Source organism: Brassica napus, unplaced genomic scaffold, assembly GCF_020379485.1.
Source record: "Brassica napus cultivar Da-Ae unplaced genomic scaffold, Da-Ae ScsIHWf_77;HRSCAF=142, whole genome shotgun sequence".
In the NCBI taxonomy this organism is placed as follows: Eukaryota; Viridiplantae; Streptophyta; class Magnoliopsida; order Brassicales; family Brassicaceae; genus Brassica; species Brassica napus.
Genome location: NW_026016825.1, coordinates 14,028 through 30,245, shown reverse-complemented (window position 1 = coordinate 30,245; position 16,218 = coordinate 14,028). Strand labels below are relative to the sequence as shown.

The window sequence follows — 16,218 nt, the reverse complement described above, 5'->3', positions numbered from 1 at the left end:
TGTGTCACACACGCCTTCTTCGTGTGTTACACACGACATTCCGACGATCATCTCCTTCCTCCTCGTCGACCAAACCTGGTAGTTTGTCGATGACAACATCAGACAATGGATGGATGTGGATCCAAAGTCTTTGATGTGTGGCGCAGCTATAATCACGTCGGCCATCTGCTTTCGTGATCTCTCCTCCTGTCGCCAAAACCTAAGCTTCACCTTAAGCTTAGATTGAGTCTCCAACATGAGGCTCTTTAATGATGGTAACGGCCCAACCTGGCTCTGATACCAATTCAGATCTCTTAGAAACACAAGGAGTTATAAGAACAACTTTTCTTATTAGCTTTAGAAACTACTCAAAACTAAAACTCTCAATATGTTTCTCTCAGATCATGTGGAACACCTCTCCATTAGACCTATATTTATATGAAAGACAATTCCCTTTAATATGTGGGATATAGAAAACACAAACCTAACCTAAATAGAAACTTCATTTTCCTATTTCTAGGTTTCCTTATTGTGTTTATCTTAACATATTAAACATCTAATAATATGTTAAGTTTTCACAAGTTTGGAATTATCCAACAACCAGCACATCAAGAGAACTTGTGTTTTAGTCATAGAATATTCGTGCTTGTGATATATGTCTCTATGTATTTGAAAATAAACAAACATACAAAAACTTTGATAGGGTTTTTATATTCTGAAATTAATCTTGGTCACGTTTGTCAAAGTTTTTAAGAAAGTCAACGAACGGACCACTCGGTTGGGTTTTCTCGACCACCGACACGACACGCCGCTCCCGAAGTTTCTATCTTCTTTTTTACTTTGGAACACGTTTTTTTGTTAAACGTTTTGGAAAACTTGTAAATAAATAATGCCTAACGTTACTCTTAAGAATAGCAAGACCGAAACGTGTCTTGTTTTGCCTAGTCTGGGGAAAATAATGTAGAGAAAACGTTGTGAATGTATTTTTTCAATATTCCACATTAGTCACTGGAACACGTATGGAACAAAGTGAAAAAATAAATCAAAATCTTAACTTCTAAGCAATACATTTCGTCACTAGTTCGACGGGTTGATTCTATTTCCACTACTGCATGCCTAACTCCGATCTATTGAGTACTACTACTCATGGTGGATGATGAGAATTTCTTGAAAAGCTCTTGAAAGAGAGTGTTAGTTGTTATAGCAGTCATAGTGAGCTGTAAAAAATTTAGTATTCAAGAAAAAAAATATTTTAGACCAGAAAAAATAAGAAGATAAGACAATTACAAAAGTGTTATATTTAGTGAAATCTCGTTAATTGCGCAGGAAATCAACAAAATTACAGCTAAGGTAGATATGTATCCGTGTGGGCACCAATCCAAATTCAATCAATCAATCAACCAGTTGTCTCTCATTCTGTATCCTTCCAAACAAAAATTCTTTTCCTTTTACATAACATTTTATTTTGCATTTGAATTTAAATATATTTTTTATTATTGACATTATAATTCATTCAACTATAATCCCACATGTGATGATGTTTCCACATTATACTAATTCGATGCACCTAAATATTTGTAATCTCGACTAAAATGTACATTAAAATTCATTGAACTATAATAATCTCTTATCTTTCCACACCATACTAATCCAATGCATCTAACCCTCAATCTCAGCTACAATATAATTTATTACTCCCTCCGTTTTTTTAATATAAGTCGTTTTATAATTATGCGCATAAATTAAAAAAAATATTAATTTTTTTATATTTTCTAAACAAAAACATCATTAATTATTTACCTCACCACAAATTAATCAATAATAAAATAAAAGTTATATTATCATTGGTCATATAACATTAAGTGTTAATAAATTTTACATAGAAAACCGAAAACGATATAATTTGAAACATAAATTATTTCTAAAACGACTTATATTAAAAACGGAAGGAGTAGTTTATAATCTAGTATGTGATGATATTTTCACAAAACTAATCAAATGCATCCATAATTTTAATCTCAGCTACAATGTATTTTCTTTCTGTTCTCTAAACTTATAGTTTATAGAAACAAAAAAATGATATTTGGAAATTTATATACTATCATACAGTCTACAACACAAATGTAGTGAAAATCAAACAATTATAAACTAGATGAGCAGCATTGGGTCATCAACTTCAAATCTATATATATAAAGTAGACTTTGTTCTCTTCTTATGACATGTGGAACAGGAGTTTGTTGACATGTGGAAGAGGGGTTTGTTGACATGTGTCCACATGTTTTTTCTTTTTGTATTTTAAATCTTTTTTCTTTTAGATTATTACAATTTCTCTCATCACTTTCAAATTGTGCATTATCTAATCATTCTCACATTAAGTATCATTATTGTTTGAGAATCTATTTTATTGGTCACTAAAATTTAAAAAATAAGTAAAATAATATAAATATATTTTAAATATTTAATTTATTCACAACAAAAAATAACATAAACTTTCATCATTTTATTATTTTTACTATTTTCTATTATTCTTTTATAAATTATATATTTATTTTACTATTAGAGTTATAAAATAACCAAACTAAAAATAAGAAACTAGAGCACAACACAAAATTTAAACCTAAAACCTCCATTATCACAGGGAAAACAAAATGGCATAGTAACACTAATTCAATAGAGGTCAAGAGCTGAAAGAAGATCAAGAACGAAGACTAACTTACCTCATTGTACCATAAAGTGTCTTGGCCAGAACAAGTAAAAATATAAAAAAAAGATAGAAAGATAAAATCTAAAACAAAGCAATCCCCAAAACAAAAATAAGTGCGATCAAGCACCAACGCAAAGAACCAAGAAAACGGATCAGAGGGAGAATAATAATCGGAAGGTCAAAGTCACCAAGAAGCAGAAAGATACATGCCTACAGTACTAGAAGTACTACCACTAGCAAAAAGGTAAAAAAAACACCTCACAAACTAAACAAGAACAGACAAGGCGCCCATGCAAGTGAAGAAACACAAAGCTCTGGATAGAAGGGACCAAAGCTCCAAGAAACTAACTCCGCACACCTATACCAAAGGAAACATGGGAAGAAGAGAAACAACATGAAGAATGGATAATATAAACCAACCACCGCGAAATCAGAGAATAAGCTTGAGACCAGAAATAACCTTCAAAGCCCACATAGCATACACACGAACGAAAACATTATCCAAACCTGGAGTGATAAGCATGGTGAAAGGGAGAGCTACAAGAGATGCGAGCAGCGATGAAAGCTGCAACGAGATGAGAAAACAGAGAGGGAAAGGGAGACAAAACAAAATCAACAAACTGTGGAGTTGTCCTCGAGCTATGAAAGAGAGCATAGAAGTCAGATCCCCAAAAACTAGATCTTGAAAACCAAGACGAGCAAGGACTATTGACGGTAAGCCAACGACGAGGAAGACAACATCAAACACGACTAAAATCTGACCTAACCCAAAGAGATGCAGTTTCTAACATCAACTGAAATCTAAGGAAGAAGAGGAGCAACCAATATTAACTGGAAAAGCGTACAACGTTGTGAGAAACAACCACACAACTGGGAACTCATAAAGTCGATTTACAACAAATTCCATATAATCTCACCGACGAAGAAGGCGAGGGAGAACAAGAGCAGGAGGTGAGTCTTTTTCCGGTGATGGTGAGAAGCACCGCACACTAGAAAGGTAAACGAAAAACAGAGATGGTGACGGCTCAAGGTCAAAATATGGGGAGAGGAAAAAAAACATCTTAAAAGTTATAAGGTTCAAAAATATGAAAAAAAAAATAAAATGCAATTTTGACATTGAAACCATTAATCTTAAAATCGACAAATGCCTAAATGCAAAGTTATTGAAATTCAATATGCTTTTAAATTATATGCTCAATTCACTACTAACAAGTATTATACACACAACAATACATTACTGGAAAAAAACACACAAAATACATTAACCTATCACCTACTACTACATAACACACTAAAAACACTAAATAATATCTTAACAAATAAAAAAGACCACAAAATTACATTATCCAAAAAGTCAATCTCTTAATAACAATAAAATAAAATAATTGTGGATTATCTAATCTTTTTCGCACTAACTATTATTATATGAAGTTTGATAATCTATATTATTGTACACTAAAATTCAAGATGAATAAAGAAATAAATAAAATAATAGAAATATATTTTAAATATTTAATTTATTCACAACTAATGATAACATAAATTTTTATTATTTTATTATTTTTACTATTTTATATTATTTTATTTACAAATTATATATTTATTTTATTCTAGAGTGAATTTATTTAGTAAACTTATGACATAAAATACAAAACATAGGTATTGTGATATTGTAACTAATAATTGCTAGCTTTTGGACGAAACAAATACTAAAAAACCATATTGGTATATCATATTATATTATTAACAATCCATTCCTCGGTTTGCATTATATTTACATTTGACTTATTTAAAAAAATAATATTATTTAAATATGATTTAAATCTAATAATACCAACTTTACAAAACGACAAATTTAGTGAATTCTTAATTATAGCATTTATTGATAGTATACGATACCACCTTTAATAAAAATGACATTAATATGGCAAAATGGTACACATAAAAATAAAATAAAAACATTTTTCAAGTAAAATAATTATCCACAATTCTGCGCGTAGCGCGGACACCCCTAGTCCAATTAATATTCACTTCATTTTGACTACCCCATCTGCACATAAATTTATGCAATAACAAAACAGATAAAAACAATAGAGAAGTTTTAAAAAAATTATTTATCAAAACAAATAAAGTAAAAATAATAATAAGAAAAGCTATAAAACAAAGCTAGTGAACCCTACATTAATTGATACAGAATATCATGTTCTGTTCTCAACGGCTACATCTGTCTGTGACCTATTCTTTTAATCGACGGTCTAGATTTCTTCTCATTGTCTATATATTAAACACACACAATTATCTTTCACTAACACAACAATATTGGTTAAAAATCTCCACTCATTCATTTTGTTATCTCTCTCTCTCTCTCTCTTTTAAATCAAAACCCCAAAAAAAAAAACTATGGAACGTAACTCCCTCTTAACGGTTGCATTGCTCTGCATTGTAGTCGCCGGCGTCGGTGGCCAATCTCCTGCCTCCTCTCCAACTAGATCTCCCGCCGCTCCTTCTGCTCCAACTACTTCCCCTGCTAACCCTCCGGCCGCTACTCCTCCCTCCACTCCCATGGCTAAAACGCCGGCTTCCTCACCAGTGGAAGCACCAAAGTCTCCGGCTCCTGTAGTATCGTCTCCACCGCCGACTCCTGTTCCCGAGAGCTCTCCACCGTCTCCTTCACCCAAGGCTTCCGCTCCGGTGAGCTCTCCACCAGCTCCAGCACCAGAAGCACTTACTCCACCGGCTCCAGTAGCCGCTCCGGCCGCTGATGTACCGGCTCCGGCTCCAAAAAAGCATAAGAAGTCCAAGAAGCATCAAGCACCGGCCCCGGCTCCCGAACTTGACAGTCCACCTGCACCACCGACAGAAGCTCCTGGCCCTAGCTCCGACGACGCAAGCTCTCCCGGTCCAGCCACATCCGCCGACGATCAGGTACATTAAGCTTCAAACTAAATTCAAGAGCCAAAGTTCGAGTATATACAATGTAGATAATAACAAAGAATACTTAAAGTCTTGTTTTGGTTTATAATCTACAGTTAGATAATTACAATGGTATATTTATTTTTAATTTAGTTCAACAATTTTATTAGAGACATTTCAAACATTTATTTCAGTTTTCGCTAATATATTGTTTTTTCGCTAATATGAAATTATACAATGTAGATAATAACAAAGAATACTTAAAGTCTTGTTTTGGTTTATAATCTACAGTTAGATAATTACAATGGTATATTTATTTTTAATTTAGTTCAACAATTTTATTAGAGACATTTCAAACATTTATTTCAGTTTTCGCTAATATTTGTTTTTTATTTGTATGAAATTATTAATGCAGAGCGGAGCAGAGAGCACAAGAATGTTGCGGAATGTAGCGGTGGGAGCGGCTGCAACCGCCTGTGCCGTTCTCGTTATGGTCTTTTAAGTTATTTGTATTTATTTTTTCTCCCTTAGTTCTTTAGTTTGTTCTTTTAACTCTACGATTATCTCTTTCTTTTTCACATTTGAGTAATGAGTATTATTTCATTGATTATACCGTTTGTTTTTATTTTTATTTGTGTGAAAATAATAATTTTTATTTACTGAGAAGAAAATAAAACTCAGATCTGTCAGTGATGAATCTGATGATACTGTTACTTGTTATGACAGATGATTGTTCTTGTTTTAACAGACAATGGTCTTTAGTGATGGGTCCTATTTCTTCACTGAAAAGGACACATACACAATTTGATTCAAGATTAATAATATTGAATTGTGATTTGTGAACTTGCCCTCTCAGTCCACGGAAGAGCATGATCAATCGAAAATTTTTAGGGTAAAGTTATTAGGGGAATATTGTAGAGTAAAGTTATTACTGGAATATAAGAAACCGTCTCTTAATTTTTAATTAATAACCGGTTTTTAATTTTTTTAGTTAATAGTTAAGAAACGAATTCTTATATTTCGCTAAAACCTGCACCGGAAGAACCCTTGATTAATCATGGTGTAATAATGTTAACTCTATGAAAAACAAGCGAACCAGTACCACTGGATAGTAACCCTACCAATAAATGTTTTTTTTTTTGAAAAAACCCTACCAATAAATGTTAGTATGAACGTTTATACTAGTTATTTTTTTTTTTTTTGGTTGAAGAGCTCATACTATGTGATATAAACAGTAATTGTTAATTTTATTGGTTTTGGCATGTGTAACATGCAGTAGATGAAAACGGGATTCTAAAAATCTATTGTATTTACCAAGGTTACAAACAGTTTGCCTGCTACTATTAGTTATGTGGACGCAGAGACAGATCTAGTAAGGAAGGTGTCGGTTCTTGACTTCATTCACTTGCATCCATTAACGTTTTAATAAGTGTAAATTTGTTAAGCAAATTTCGAATGATTGCAGAGATTAAATGTAATTTCCTTTTTTTGTTCCCATTAACTTAATAAATTGATCAGATTTAAAGATGCCTCCATTCATTAAAGTTTTTTTCAATCAAGTTCTTGTTTTCATATACGTATATACGCACGATTTGGTTTACACGCTAATGTTTTGGTTAGTTTCTTCTGATGGACAATTTATTAAACCAATTAATCTCAAATTTACGATTACTTACCTCTTTAAACTTTCAAAATGGATTAACAGTTGGAGGTACAATTTATGAGAAAATGAAATTGTCAGCTACTAAGTTGGATCATATGTTTTACTTTAAGGTATAGTTGGTAATATTAATTTGATCCATACCTCATACCTGTCAAGTAATTAACTTGAGTGGCCAAGTTGCTATAAATGAATGTCTTACATTTATTACTGGACAGGTTGTTATAATATACAATGTTGTTTTGTTGTTGTGTATATCTAAGTAGTTAGATTCTTATTTTTGTCTTGTTTCTAAAAGAATTAATTTGTTAAATTTTAAATAGTAAGCATGGCTTGTTAGTCTCTAGCTAAATACAAAAGACTAAGCAATAGTCTAGCTGCTTTTCTTTAATCAGAGTATTTCAAATTAAATTATAAAGTAATATGCGAAATGTGCAATCCTCATGTACATTTCACTATGCTAAGAAGCTCATTTAAACATTTTCAACCAAACAAACTGCAGGATCTCTATAAAACTATCATCTTACAGAAATATTGAAGTCCTCGCATAACGTACGTAGTTCTATAGTATATATCAGCTATGGAGAAAATTTCGTATAAAAGAAAATTGCAACTTTTTATTTGTTTTCCAATACTAACTTACAAAAGAGAGGAGGATGAGGAGTACAAGTCATTCCCCGGTACTTTTATTAAAAGTCTAATTTGAAGAAATGAACTAGATTCGTAGAAAGTACGCAAACGCAAATATAAAGCAAAGATAATTTCAAAAACATAAACAAACGACTAAAGAGAACATCTTTTAGGAAAATGATTTCTGTTGTTGTTGTTGTTTTTGTTATTAAGTTTGTCATTGGATAAATTAGTTACACTGTTGGAAGGTTTTTTGAATCTGAACAAAAGTTTCATTTTCAAATTAAGTTAAGCTGTTATATAAATCTGATAAGTAATTAATATAAACTAGAAAATAATCTAGTTATTATCAGTCACAACATTGCCTCGATCTATAATCCAAAATAAAATGTATAAATCAAAGGCTAAAAAGATCTTATATTGTAATTGTTAACCTTTTAGGAAGCGCAAGTTATACTTAAACCAAGGTATAGTGTATGAGATTTCGATATTCTTGGCTTTGCAAAGACTCAAACCCACCAAGCCAAGCATCTGATTCCTCCAGGCTCCATATCAATACAAATATGCATAAACATACAATTTGATTTTTTTTCTAACTTGTAGACATTATGGGAGGTTCAATGGGCTTTCTCGGCAAAGGTTTTGCAATTTTCTTTAACTAGCAATTAACGATTTTATTATATTTAATATCTTTATATATATTTAAATATATTTCCTTCTATTTCTTAGGTAAGAAATGATTTATATATATTTAATATTATTTGACGTAGGGGTACCACCGACGCAGATGATGAATATGGTGATGCACTCTACAAACAATTCACCGAAAAAGCTATCAACAACTTCGACGACTTTCACGTTGCTGTTTTAGACATCTTTAAGTAAGAATTGTCCTTCTAAGTCCTAATCAAATAATACTAGTTCCGTATGAACAGTTGGTACGTATAATAATTGGTCACAAACTCTGGAATTAGTCTTTTTTTTATGTACATCTTTTACATAACTATGTTGATCTATCGTAAGTGTAGCAACTTCAACTCGGCCTTACCAGGCCGACACTTCGATTTTCTGACCCCGGACGAATTAAAGGCAAGAAGTTATTTTCTCGATCAAAATCACGCAAAGTAGCTTATAACTAGGCTTGTTTCACACGGTGGAAGGAAGCTAAAGACGAGGAAGAGAAGAAAAAAAGTGTTCATAGAGTTGATTTTAAAGAAAATAAAGCCAAGTAAATTTGATGACGTCACTATGATCACCGGAATAGTAGTATCTCCGCCGGCGGCTATGGCAGCTAAGAGAGCAGGAGAGAATATTCCTCAGTTAAAATTAATCAAACTCATACCTGATGTTCGTCCCTACGGTCACGATTATGGCCATTGTCTCTGCTAAACTCTCAAGGAGAATTTATTTGAAGTAATATATTTACTAAGCATTCTTAACATGGGTTTTTAGTTTTTAGTCAGAAATACATAAACAACATCATGAGTTAGAGTAGATTTGATGATGTTTTTTAATACGAAGAATAAAAACGCAGTGACTCTATCACTCAGTACAAGTCATGGAATCAGCTTCTTGATCACTAAAAGCTGTTTTTCTTAACTCCCACGTTCAGAAACCGTTCCACTAAAGGAGCTTGACGTCATTCTTGTCATTCTGAGCTGACGTCACGTCTATCTTCTCGCCGACGCCATTGACTTTTCCAACCGAAGCACTTACTGAACCAACGATCCTAACGCCAACTTCACGATCCTCTGTCCTAGAGGGGATCACATTGGAACATACACTTCTACAAGAATTTTCCAAGTTTCGTGAAGACTACGAGTGTGACTAGTACAAGATTGAATCCAAATCGAAATCTTCCCTCGTTCATAATACGACATGTGTTAACAATAATGTGACAATGCAAGAAAAAAGAGTTTGGTCAAGGAGTCAAAAAGTCAAACTAAAATCAAATTAGGCTTCTGTCTTTTCCAGTCTATTTATTTATTAATCCTCACGAAGATTTCGACAAAACCAAAAATCTCTTCAAGGGGAAGAGAACCAAACAATGGAAACCAAAGCCCTAATTTTCACAGTTCTCTTCATAGTTCTCACACTCAGATTCTTGATCGGAAAACTCAAGCGACACCCTAACCTCCCTCCCTCTCCGCCATGGTCGTTGCCGGTGATCGGTCACCTCCGCCTCCTCAAACCGCCGATCCACCGAACTTTCCTCTCCATATCTCAATCTCTAGGCGACGCTCCCATCTTCTCCCTCCGCCTCGGTAACCGACTCGTTTTCGTGAACTCCTCACACTCCATCGCCGAGGAGTGCTTCACCAAGAACGACGTCGTCCTAGCGAACCGCCCAAACTTCATCCTCGCCAAGCACGTCGCGTATGACTACACAACCGTGATCGCAGCTTCGTACGGAGACCACTGGCGCAACCTCCGCCGCATCGGCTCCCTCGAGATATTCTCCAATCATCGGCTCAACAGCTTCTTGTCTATCCGTAAGGATGAGATCAGGCGGTTGATACTACGTCTCTCCAGAAACTTTTCACAAGTGAGTGAGCTCTGTGTAACTTCATTATCGAGTTTAGTTTGGTTTCAGATCAGTTCTTTTAAGTGTTTGGTTTGATTCTAATAAAAATATTAGAAACTTGCTAATATTTTTTTAAAAAGATTCGGTTTAGTTTGGTTCTGTTTAGTTTTTTTTTCAAATAATTTCTGGATAATTTGAGTGATTACGTTATATCATATAATTCAAATAGAACTATTTGGATTGGCCACTCTAATTTTGTTAATATTAAAATATTAAGAAACATAATTTTCAGTTAGGTGTGAGCTCTGAATCTAGTTTCATCATTGCGTTATTGGGCTGTGTTATCGATTTAACATAAAGATATATAATAAATTTTATTATGTAGGAATATGCGAAGGTGGAGATGAAGTCAATGTTATCTGACTTGACATTCAACAATATCATCAGAATGGTGGCTGGAAAACGTTACTACGGCGACGGTGTTGAGGAGGATCCAGAGGCTAAAAGAGTCAGGCAGCTTATTGCGGATGTGGTGGCTCTAGCTGGCGCTGGAAACGCTGTTGATTACTTACCGTTCTTGCGTTGGGTTTCAGATTACGAGAAACGTGCCATGAAGCTGGCGAGTAGATTGGACGAGTTCTTGCAAGGGTTGGTCGATGAGAAACGAGACGCTAAGGAGAAGGGCAACACGATGGTCGATCACTTGCTTTCTCTGCAAGAAACGCAGCCTGATTACTTCACTGATCGCATCATCAAAGGAAACATGGTTGTAAGTATCCCAAAACTTGCTACTGTAACTAGGGATTTTGTAGAAAATTATTAGTACATATGCGAAAAGTAATTTTCGAGATTAGTTATAGACGATAACTAGGAGCATGTATAAAACCGTTCGGATTAATCAGGCTAGTCAGTAACAAATTATTTATTTATCTGTTATATATTTTAGATTTAGGCTATAAGTTTTTTAACACAACTTATATTATATGTTTTAAGTTTTTTTTTTTGTGTTGGTAAAACATAAAAATGAGTTTGTTGACTCAGCTCGTTAAATAATTTTGTCACATTTTGTTTTGGTATGGAACTCGTAAGTTTAGTCTTGTGTATGTGTGTAATTTGCATGCAGGCCTTGATACTAGCGGGGACTGATACATCAGCGGTGACATTAGAATGGGCTTTGTCGAACTTGTTGAACCATCCGGATGTATTGAAAAAGGCGAGAGATGAGATTGATTGTAAGGTGGGTTTAGACAGGCTTATAGACGAGTCAGACATCTCCAATCTGCCGTATCTTCAGAACATTGTGTCTGAGACGTTACGCCTGTATCCTTCCGTCCCCATGCTGCTTCCTCACGTGGCCTCGGAAGATTGTAAAGTAGGGGCATACGACATGCCTAGTGGGACGATACTATTGACCAGCGCATGGGCTATACACAGAGATCCACAGCTATGGGAGGACCCCACGAGTTTTAAGCCAGAGAGGTTCGAGAAAGAAGGAGAATCTCAGAAGCTAATGCCGTTTGGGTTAGGAAGAAGAGCGTGTCCTGGTTCAGGACTGGCTCATCGGCTAATAAACCTGACTCTTGGGTCATTGATTCAGTGTTTGGAATGGGAGAGGATTGGAGAAGAGAAAGTGGATATGAGTGAAGGCAAAGGTGGTACAATGCCTAAAGCCAAGCCTCTGGAAGCCATGTGCAGAGCACGTGCCTCTGTTGGTAAAATCTTCCACGAGGGAGCTTGATTTTATGACTTTCTGTAAGGATCCCGTAGTAAAAACAATAAATAACTCGACTGTAAATTTCCGACAATGTTGATGGTTGTTAACGTGTTACGGTCTGTTCAATTTAAGACTGAGTTTGTGAAGTTTTGAAATTAGTTATATGTTTATGAACATATAAATAAATCTACTGTAAATTTCCGACAATGTTAGAATGTGTCGGTCTGTTCAATCCAAGATTGAGTTTGTGATGTTTTTTAAACCCCACGTCTAAGACTATCTAAGTATTCTTTATCAATGAAGAAGATACTGAATTTGAGCCACATCTTCTTCTTCTGTTGTAATCTCAAATCCTAGAGGAAGGAAGACGCAAAATTAAAACATGCCATGAGGCACTATGCTATTGGTGAAGCTGTGGGCTACACAGATTTCCTCAGCTGTGGAATGATCCCGCGACTTTCAAGCCGGATAGGTTTGCCTCAACGTTTCTTTGAAGGTAAAATCTTCCACTAGCCAGCTTGAGTTTTTGAAAAAAGTGTCGACCCGCCGTGGCTTAGCGGATCGGGTTGACCCGCCAACCTAAGCCTAGCTAACGCCATAATATACCATACAAAGATTAATTAATTACAAAATTTATAAAATCATAAGTCACATAGATATGGAAATCATAACAATCTACTCACCAGGTGGTAGTAAGCATAGTATATGTTTGTACGGTATTCAGTCGACTTGGTTGAAAGAATTCGAAATAGGATGACCAAAGACGTTTTATTAGACCGATTAAATGGGTTACAAGGATGACAGGAGATCAAGGAAACAAGCCGGAGCTTCGAGGAGCAAACCGGGAGAGATACAGAGCGATTAGGAATGAATAGAGATTAAAAACCCTAGATCTAACCGCTCAATATATGTGTGTCAAGTCCCCTTTCTTTATGTTTCCGTCTCCTCTTTTATAGGCTTCCTCTCCTTGATGCCCTAATTTCGGTCTTCCTGGGCCTTAGTTCGGGAAGCCGAGTATACGGGCTTGGGTGAAATTCCTCCTAACCGGGTGTTTTTGGTCGGCTTTCCCAACGGCTAAAAACACTCTAGAGCTGAGTTGATGACTCTACTCGCCGAGCCGGATGAATTAGGCCAGCTTGCTAAACTAGGTCATGTTATTCGATAGGCCTTGTGGAAGGATGTAATCTATCTCCCACGCCACACCCTATTTTAAATGGGTATTTTAAATGGGGTTAGTTATCGCTATCTCTACGTGTACCCACCAGTAAATAATACAATATTATCTATAATAATAAAGGAGAGTTTTCTCCCACCTCCTGCAGCACGTCCTTCTTTAGGGGTGGGCATATGTCGCCATGTGTCGGCACTTAATTGGTTACCCTTTTTTTTTCCTTTTCCTTATTCGGTATCTCTATAACGCCTCCGATTTCACTGGTCTCCTCTCTCCTCTCTGCCATGCCGGATCGCTCTCTCTCTCTCTCTCTCTCTCTCTCTCCCGTGCCTCGCTCTAGAGAAGGCGAGAGCCACCACCGGTCTCCTCTCTCCTCGCTGCCATGCCGGATCGCTCTCTCTCTCTCTCTCCCGTGCCTCGCTCTAGAGAAGGCGAGAGCCGCCACCGGTCTCCTCTCTCCTCTCTGCCATGCCGGATCTCTCTCTCTCTCTCTCTTGTCACAGTTACATCTCTCTCTCTCTCTCTCTCTCTGTGAGTTTTGATTTCCATTTGTTTTTGTCTTGGTAAAGAAAGTTGGAGGAGGCAGAGAAGCTTGATGGAGGAGGACAGAGAATTCACGAGGTGGAGGAAGCTGGATGAACAGACAGCGGAAGAGGCGGGATGAAAAGGCGGAGGAGGAGGCATGACACTCAAGTTTGCCAGCGGTGGAGAGTTCAACAAGAAGATGGCGGCCTCTAGATTAGGTTTAGTGTTGTATTTTTTTTTAAAAAAATTTTGTTTAATGGTATAAACCGGTTCAAATATTTTGTAAACCTGTTTTAATATATACATTCTATGTTTATCTATATTCTAGAGTGATGAGAGGACGAGATCTTTGTAGAAGCAGTTTTGAGGGATGAGGTCTGACACAGGGGCCAAGCCGTGGACGTTAATGGCAGCGTAGAAGCTGGAGACAGCTTCAGAGTTCAGACACAGATGTGGGAGCTGTTCGGGACGCAATGTTGATGGCTGTCTCCCACCACGCAGCTGCTTTTACAGACGGACTACAGGATGTGAACTATTGCCACCGAGTGACGGTTGTTGGTTTCAAACTATTGCCAGAAAGGTGAGTGAGAAGTTTCATCTCATTGATTACATATATTCTGCAAATATATCTTTTTATTCCTCCACTGCGAGGTATATCTTTTTATTCATCCAAGTATGCATCTTTATGGAGTTTTGTAGCTTGTGATTAAGTGTTTAGTCTAGCCAATTTTAAAGCTTTATTCGTGGAGGAGTTTAAGTCTTGAGTTTAAGTCTGAACTTTCTTTAGGATTTGAATAGTTTTTATTTTTGAAGGATTTGGTAAAGATCCCAACTTTTTAACGTTAACATGTGTGGATTCACAGGTTTATTCTTTGGACTGGACACAAAATCATCTTAACAGTACATTACTTTGCTGTTCCATGAGATTGTATTTGTTCTCAACAGTACAATCTGAAGATGTAAACCATTAATATAGATTGGTCCGGGAAGGTTCAACTGACTACACAACATGGCCAGTCTCTGCGTGACAGAAAATAGACTTTCACCGTTGCAGAGTTGAATGAATATGTCATGACATCGCAACTTCAGGTACCATGCAACTCTATCAAATTTTTAACCTGTTAGGGCTTTAATAATCTTCCACTATTTTCCCATCAATCCCAGACAATTAACTTCCTCTGTATCGGTAAAGTTACGAGAATCAAAACTGCTAACGGCTGGTATTACATCTCTCAAGCTCCAACGGAGAGGAATCTTCTTTCACATGCGTCACATGTGATGATTCAAATGTGGTTGGTGTCGTCAGGTAGAAAACATTCACCTTCACACAATGTCATCAAACTTTACATTTACCTACTCAATATACCTTTAACCTTTGCTATGGCATGTTTTACGTTGCTGTGTGCAGGTAGTTATCCATCTTTGATTAAACCGACGAAGTTGTGTTCGTCGACCAAACTGAAGAACGTACACACTGCTGAAGTTGGACATCTCAAGGTCTGCGTATCACTCTGTCATCTTCTCCGTTGTTAATTTTTGTCAACCCGGTGCTGGACTTATAGCGTGCAGTTTTTGATAACCAGCAATAAAATGATCCACCACCTTTCATCAATGAAATTGTTGGGAATATATACACTTTCCAGGTAAAGCTGTCTTCATTTAATCTTACATCTAATCATCAGACCTTCACCATTTCCAGAATCTTTAATGAACGTCAACATGTCCCAATTCCTGATTTAGTTGTCGATGCAAGTTTCTCTCCTTGGTTTAAACAATATTTGTAGCTTTAAAGTGTAATCTCCATGTTTTCTTCTTTCTTCTAAGGGAGGTGATTATTGGCCTGATGACAATAGGTATGGAGCTATCTCCGTTTCTTCATCACACACTAAGGTTGACACCAAGACTGCCAAGTAGCCATCAGCTTTTATGGCTACTGCACTGGGGAAGCATCTTACTGTTTTACAACCTAGCAGCCAATCTAATGACCCTAATGTGGATGGTCTCACACATGACAAGCAACGGCTCACAACAAATGAAATGCTCCTAAGAAGGCACGTAACGATAGTTCCACATAAAAGCGTTATGTTCTCCACCTTTTGCTGGTTGGTTATTAAATAAAGTTGTGGCCAAATTTTTTTTTTGACTATTACTTCAGCTTTCCTGGTTGTTAGCACTTAAAAAAAATCTTGGTGTTAAAAGAACACTTAAATATAATGTATATTTAATTAGTTTCCATTTTTTATCTGCAATTAGTTTTCTTTAAAGGCAAAGTGGTGTTCAATAAAACTCTTGCAACCTCGTCTGCTGAAATCACTATTACCTCTCTTCATGATAAATAACAAACTTGAATGGTTGTCCCAATATACAACCATCAGTGTCAAGAAAAGAAAAAAAAAC

General features: G+C 35.9%; 2 protein-coding genes and 1 pseudogene across 14 annotated transcripts; all 3 read left to right on the top strand.

Annotated features, from left to right (window-relative positions):
* Nucleotides 1-4,881: 4,881 nt before the first annotated feature.
* On the top strand, nucleotides 4,882-6,322 carry LOC106407161 (lysine-rich arabinogalactan protein 18). The gene is made up of 2 exons (XM_048775256.1): nucleotides 4,882-5,609; nucleotides 6,013-6,322. The coding sequence occupies exons 1-2, from the start codon at nucleotides 5,085-5,087 to the stop codon at nucleotides 6,097-6,099; spliced, it is 612 nt and encodes a 203-aa protein (XP_048631213.1). The 5' UTR covers nucleotides 4,882-5,084; the 3' UTR covers nucleotides 6,100-6,322.
* Nucleotides 6,323-7,578: 1,256 nt separating this feature from the next.
* LOC125605582 lies at nucleotides 7,579-9,328 on the top strand (annotated as a pseudogene).
* Nucleotides 9,329-9,774: 446 nt separating this feature from the next.
* On the top strand, nucleotides 9,775-16,056 carry LOC106445489 (cytochrome P450 81D11). 13 transcript variants are annotated; one of them, XM_048775249.1, is made up of 9 exons: nucleotides 9,775-10,432; nucleotides 10,797-11,180; nucleotides 11,535-14,039; nucleotides 14,150-14,401; nucleotides 14,767-14,910; nucleotides 14,986-15,127; nucleotides 15,230-15,318; nucleotides 15,405-15,464; nucleotides 15,675-16,056. In XM_048775249.1, exons 1-3 carry the CDS (start codon nucleotides 9,935-9,937, stop codon nucleotides 12,147-12,149), a joined length of 1,497 nt encoding a protein of 498 aa, XP_048631206.1. In that variant the 5' UTR covers nucleotides 9,775-9,934; the 3' UTR covers nucleotides 12,150-14,039; nucleotides 14,150-14,401; nucleotides 14,767-14,910; nucleotides 14,986-15,127; nucleotides 15,230-15,318; nucleotides 15,405-15,464; nucleotides 15,675-16,056. The 13 variants fall into 13 exon arrangements, with proteins under 13 accessions (XP_048631206.1, XP_048631209.1, XP_048631202.1 ...); XM_048775252.1 differs by having other exon boundaries at nucleotides 14,685-14,910; nucleotides 15,014-15,127; nucleotides 15,646-16,056; XM_048775245.1 differs by having other exon boundaries at nucleotides 14,685-14,910.
* Nucleotides 16,057-16,218: the final 162 nt, after the last annotated feature.

Bases quoted from the DNA above. Each gene is read 5' to 3' on its own strand.
- LOC106407161 (XM_048775256.1), top strand. From the start codon at position 5,085: ATGGAACGTAACTCCCTCTTAACGGTTGCATTGCTCTGCATTGTAGTC. The intron at 5,610-6,012 runs GTACATTAAGCT...TTATTAATGCAG, and splicing joins CCACATCCGCCGACGATCAG to AGCGGAGCAGAGAGCACAAG.
- LOC106445489 (XM_048775254.1), top strand. From the start codon at position 9,935: ATGGAAACCAAAGCCCTAATTTTCACAGTTCTCTTCATAGTTCTCACA. The intron at 10,433-10,796 runs GTGAGTGAGCTC...TTTATTATGTAG, and splicing joins TCTCCAGAAACTTTTCACAA to GAATATGCGAAGGTGGAGAT. The intron at 11,181-11,534 runs GTAAGTATCCCA...ATTTGCATGCAG, and splicing joins TCATCAAAGGAAACATGGTT to GCCTTGATACTAGCGGGGAC.